The 6,000-nt window shown below is 33.8% G+C and overlaps 1 protein-coding gene across 1 annotated transcript; it reads left to right on the forward strand.

Moving 5' to 3' along the window:
* Positions 1-2,149: 2,149 nt before the first annotated feature.
* Positions 2,150-3,207, forward strand: LOC132266321 (uncharacterized). Its single transcript, XM_059767175.1, has 2 exons — positions 2,150-2,438; positions 2,654-3,207. Exons 1-2 carry the CDS (start codon positions 2,150-2,152, stop codon positions 3,205-3,207), a joined length of 843 nt encoding a protein of 280 aa, XP_059623158.1.
* The last annotated feature ends 2,793 nt before the right edge of the window (positions 3,208-6,000 follow it).

Here is a 6,000-nt window from a genome sequence, read left to right on the forward strand (position 1 = left end):
TATTTTGTTACTTAAAATTTTTAGGGATTCAAAATATGAAAAAATAAGGATCTGGTTTGTAACTCTGAAAATAATTTTTAAGAACTCAGAAAAAAGAAAACTATTTTTAGATAATAAGTTTGTACTTTTTCTTTAGTTGTAGTTCCATGATTGTGAAAATGAAATGAATGAGCTTCAAATATTTATGTGTATTTCTGATGGGTCGGACATATCTTCCCAATTTTCTGTTATGGAGCTAGATGGAGCTACCAATTTTCATCATTGCTTCTATTTCTATAAAATTTATATATAAATAAATTCAAATATAAATTGTTTAGGACCTTGGGTGCTCTGTCTTGTAATATACAAGGAAAATGACTCAGTATTAGAGCTCAAGTATTCAACTTAAATAAACTGATTTTCCGATCAATTTGATTGGAGAACCGTTGAAATCTTCTCCGATAATTTTTGCTCTGATGGTTGTCCTCGTAACATTTCCAACTCGAATCAAACAATTCTTTTTAAAAGTTTTACAACGGACATATTTGCTTCATAGTTCCATTGGATTGGTTGTAATTTTCAATTATTAATTATTTTCTAGGTTCACAGAGTACTCGTGGTGATTATGGTGTGTGTTATGTGTGTATTTATATGGTATATAGAGTACTCATGTGGTGATTATGGTGTGTGTTATGTGCGTATTTATATGGTATATATAGTATTTACAGTGATTTGGTGAATTTTCCTATTTTACTAACACGAGGACTTATTATTTATATTACATTATGGGTAAGTAGTCCCAAGTTTCTAACATGGTGGTTCCTTTAGTTCCTATCTCATTGGAGGCAAGTTCGGAAAACTGAACGATATGTGTTTCTTAACACTAGTGCATTAATTATCCTTTTGATTTATTGTCCTAGTTAGCCATATTTAGTCGCGAATTTAAGGTATAATTTGAATTCAATTTACTATATGAAATACTAAATCTAAGTTCAACTCTAACTTTATATCAACCTTTAATTTTTTTTTTTTTTTCTAAAACTATCTCAACCTTAATTACTCAACCAAAGCCCAATCCATCATTCTACTTTTAAATTCGGGCTTGCAATTCGGGTTTAGATTTCAGGTAAAAACTTCGGGTTAATTTGAGTTACTCATATGGCTAATTTTTATACCGAAAATTTAATATGATTTTGAATAATTAGTTTTAGAATAAATTACTTTTAAATAGGAAAAAGTTTAAAGACTTCTTGTAGATTTTTAATAAATTGCAAACTAAGTTTTAGAAAATTAATTCTCCTAAATATCAACATACAATAAGTTCAGATTCAACAAAAAATAAATAAATAAAAATAAAAAATAAAAAAAGAAGAAGAAAATAATCATAGTTTAAATATTATATATAATGTATTTAAAAGTAAAAATATATATATGAAAATAATATTAGAATTCGAATTCGGGTTGGCTCGGATTGCTAACACTTTAACCCAAGTTTAATTCTAATTAAATTCGGATTGAAAATTTTCAACCCAATTCTAACTCTAACTATAAAAATAATTGTCCAAATACGTAAAAAATTTGGCTGAACTCGAATTGGATTCGAATTACCCAACTCTTGTTGCACCCCAATATGGTCACCATGGCAATTGGACAAGACCAAACGAGACTATGCAGAACTCATCTAACTCAACAACGATCATAGTTTTTCTTTTAATATTTTTTAATTTTCTTTATTAAAAAAATAGAAGAATTATAAGTGTATGTATGCATGTGCTATAATGAATTATACGGGAGTGGGACATGTTTCATCGCCTATGAGTTGGACCAATGGCCATTGGTCAACTTTGGACCCTTATGGGCCAATTGGACATGTCTGCAGCCCAAAAGAAGTTTAGAATTGAATCATAGATTGAAATTAAAGCTTTTCTGAATCACTCTCACTAGGGTTTTCTCACTCTCACTGGGTTTTCTCTGAAACTTGTGGAACATCGAGCACGGGATAGAAGCTAACATACAAAATCTCAGCCCTATGGCTTTCAGATCCTGTAAGTTTATATCACCTATCTTTCATTTCATATACGACATTCTCATACATCACAGGACCAGTCATTCTACAGTGACAATTGTTCATTTTTTTGAGACCCAATCAATCGCAAACCACTCAAATTTCATGAAGAAACAAACACTCACGGTCTCTTACCTCACAAACTCATGTGGGTTGTCTTTAGAATCTGCTATCTCAGCTTCTAAAAAGGTCAACATTAAGAGCACAGAGAAATCGAACTCTGTTCTTGAGCTGTTAAGGTCACATGGCTTCACTGAAAATCACATTTCATGCATAATTTCCAGGTACCCAAATTTACTTTTGGCTGATCCAGAGAGAACTTTGATACCCAAAATTGAGTATTTTGAATCTTTGGGTCTTGTCGGACCTGACTTGCCTAGGATTCTTTGTTCATGTAATGTGTTATTTACCAGTTTAGAAAACCAAATCAAACCCACATTTAATTTCCTTCAACAATACATTGGGGCCAATGAGAATTTAATTCATGCTCTTAAGCGATGTAGCCGTGTGATTGGGTGCAACGTTGAAAAAGTTTTGGTGCCAAATATCCACACCTTACGGTCCCATGGTGTGCCTGAATCTCATATTGGAAAACTAATCATGTTGCAGCCCAGAGCACTATGTTGGGAGGTGATGTGTTTAAAGAGGTTACAGATGCAGTTAAGGATATGGGTTTTGATCCCAAAAGTATATACTACATATTGGCTGTCCATCAAATGTCATCAAATGGCAAACTCAATTGGGAAAAAAAGAAAGAAGCTTATATGAGCTTTAGTTGGTCTGAAAGCACATTTAATTTGGCATTCAAATTGCAACCAATATGTATGATTCGCTCAGAGAAGAAGATCAGGGAACTGATGAATTTCTTTGTGAACAAGGTAGGGTTAAGAGCATCAGCGATTGCTAAATGTCCAAATGTTTTACTGTTCAGTTTGGAAAGGAGAATCATTCCAAGATGTTCAGTTCTGCAAGTTCTATTGTCAAAGGGATTGATTCGGAAGGATGTAAATGTGGTTGGGATGTTAAATGTTAGCATAAAGAATTTTGAGACTAGGTTTCTAACCAAGTATAAGGACGTAGCGCCTGAGGTAATCAAAGCGTACGAGGGTGAGATAGGATTTCAAGGTTTCAAGGTTTCAATGTGGAATCAGATAAGCGAGTAACTGCTAGATATGCTGGCAACAACAGAGGACTAACAATATGGTGTATTTGAGTTTCTATCAAAATGATTTGGTTGCATATAAGGTGTTCCATCTAAGAGGTAATCCTCTATTCACTTCAATGAGGATTTTTTATTTTATTTATTTTATTTTATTTATTTATTTATTTATTATTTTATGGTTGATACAATATGAGAAGAGGTAAAATTGTCTTTTATATTTTGCAGATCACATCGGATTTCTCACATCTTGGAAAATTTCATAATTATGTTTCTCATTTGTAATGGTATGAAGTATTCTATAATTTTTAAAATTTTGACAACCGGCCGATTTGCTTCATAGTTCTATTTGAGTGGATGTAGCTTTCAATTATTAGTTCTTTTCTATTTCGGCATAATATTCATGTGGTGATTGCGATGGTTGGTGTGTGTACTTATATAGTATTTACACTGTCTTGGCTGATTGCCTTGTTTTACCGAGATGAATTATTATTAATGTAGGGCCAGTGGTCATTTCCATGTGTGTTTGATTACATTATGGCTAATTAGTCCCATGTGTCCTTACTTGTCTATTCATTCATATACTATGAAAATCCTTTATCTCTAGATTTAACTTTATATGATTTTATTATGGCTATAGAGTCCTACGTGTCCTAACTTGTCTGTTCTTTCATATTTTATGTAAAACTATTTTCTCTAGATTTAACTCTCGTGTATGAGAGATCTATTAATATGCAATTCTTCAATAGAAGAAGAGCTTAGGGCTCACATTTTCTTATTAGTATATTTTGAACGACCCACATTGAATGCCGGGCCATTCATTGAAGATAAAAGGGCATCGAACCCATATGAAGTTTTACCACGGGCAGATTGTATCCATTGAGCAAATATAGGTTTGATCAAGATTTGTTTCTCCGGAGTACCAAAAGCAAGCATGACATCATTATGAACATAAAGTCCCAAGGTATGGAACCCTAGAAAGAGGTTTGCCCAACTTAAATGGGATATGTTATATGCAGCATGCTACCGATTGGAAATAGCTTTATTGTGCATGGGATATTCGAATTAAGGAGAAGTGGAAGTATGTTTATCTTTCATGGTGTTTCCAGATCTTGCACCCAGTGATTTATATCTTTATACTAGCTTTATTGGGGGAAATCGAAATAAAATCGAAATAGAGAACTGTGTCTTGCATCATTCATTCTTTTCTCTTTCTATTTTCTTCATTTTGCTCACTTTAAGGTTCTCAGTATGTACTTCCCCTAATAATGCATGCATTCTCATGCTAATGGTTGTATAGGGATAGTTGGAGTGGTTAGTAATTTCTAGCCTTAGACAGTTGTTAGGTGTTGAGGGAGAGCTGACACTTGTGAAGTATGGATATCATTAGTGCTTAATATATTTAAATTTTAATCGCTGGTCAAACGACGAAGACTAGTTGTAATAGGGGGTACAAAAATAACAAGGGATGCAATTATTAAAATTGACTTTTAAAAGTTAAACATTGTACTTGTAATGGCATGTAATAGAAAAGATTGGAGATGGAGAGGGAGAGTTCATAATGCTCACCTAATTAATATGGGATTAAGGCAAAGATGAAAGCGTACGAGATCAATATTAGATTGTAGAAGAATGTGGAATCAGGGAAGCGGGCAACTGCTAGATATTCAGGCAACAGCTGAGCACTTACAACTCTGCCGTCTAATAAATGATCCTCTAATAACTTCAGTGAGACTTTTTGGTGGCTGATAAAGTATAAAAAGAGGTAGGTTCACCTTGTATATTATGAAGATCACATTAGCTTTCTCTATCGACTCTTGTAACATCTTGGAAAATTTCATGTCCTGCTTTAAAATTTCAGTGAGTTTTTATAATTCAATTCGAAGCAAATTGACTAATTTTTGGTGGTGTGGGAAGGAGTTTAGCAATTATGTCAAGTGGGTGAGCTGGGACAAATTATATAAATCCATTCATTCTAGAGGTCTTGGTTTTAAAAGCATTATGGCTTTCAACATTAATTGCTCTTTTCTCGAAGTTTGATTGGCGTTTAGAAGTGGAAGATAATTCCTTAGTCTGTTTTTTTTTCCAAGGCTCCTTGTAAACCTTCAGCTTCTTGGTTTTGGAAGGGTCTGTGCAATGCCTTAGAATCCTATTGCGCCAGAGAAGTAAGGCTAGCTAGGAATAGAATTGTTCGCTAGATCTGCTTCATCTACTAATAGATGATCGGCTGGCAATTCATTCGATTTGTAAAAGGTAAAGCACCTAAAGGTTCCTCCACGTTGAAGTAAATCGCATCTAATCACTTATGTAGCATCAATTATTGATTCATCAATGGGGTCATTCAATGTGTATTCCTAAATAATCTCATTTTTCCCCAAAGCCAGTTACCCGAAAACGAAGAGTTTGGGAGAGTTGGACCAGGAACTCAAATTAGGTGCTGGGATGATCCTTTGCTTCTGCTCCCTCTCCTAATTGTGATATTCACAACAGAAGAAGTTGGGGCTCATTCAATCTTATTTCAATTTCAGGGATAGTAATTTAATCCCATTTCCTGACTTATGCGGCACTGACAAACTTAAATGGGGCTTAAGTAATAACGGTACCTTCTCGGTGAAATCTGCTTATGTAGTTGATTTGAATCTTATGAATCCTCCGGAAGTTCCCATCAATTGTCCCGAATGTAGCATTCCTCAAGAGGTTAAAGGAAAATGGTATAGCATATGGAATTTAAATTCCAAAAGGAAAATTTTATTTTTTCTATGGCAGTGTAGTTTGGATTGACTTCCAGTTCTGTCCT

This window comes from Cornus florida, unplaced genomic scaffold, assembly GCF_030987335.1.
Source record: "Cornus florida cultivar Cherokee Brave unplaced genomic scaffold, ASM3098733v1 CherokeeBrave_3.0.0_Hap2_Chr07, whole genome shotgun sequence".
Classification (NCBI taxonomy): domain Eukaryota; kingdom Viridiplantae; phylum Streptophyta; class Magnoliopsida; order Cornales; family Cornaceae; genus Cornus; species Cornus florida.

Excerpts from the sequence above, each read along its gene's own strand:
- LOC132266321 (XM_059767175.1), top strand. The coding sequence starts at position 2,150 with ATGAAGAAACAAACACTCACGGTCTCTTACCTCACAAACTCATGTGGG. Across the intron at positions 2,439-2,653 it reads GCCTAGGATTCTTTGTTCAT|CCCAGAGCACTATGTTGGGA; the intron begins GTAATGTGTTAT and ends ATCATGTTGCAG.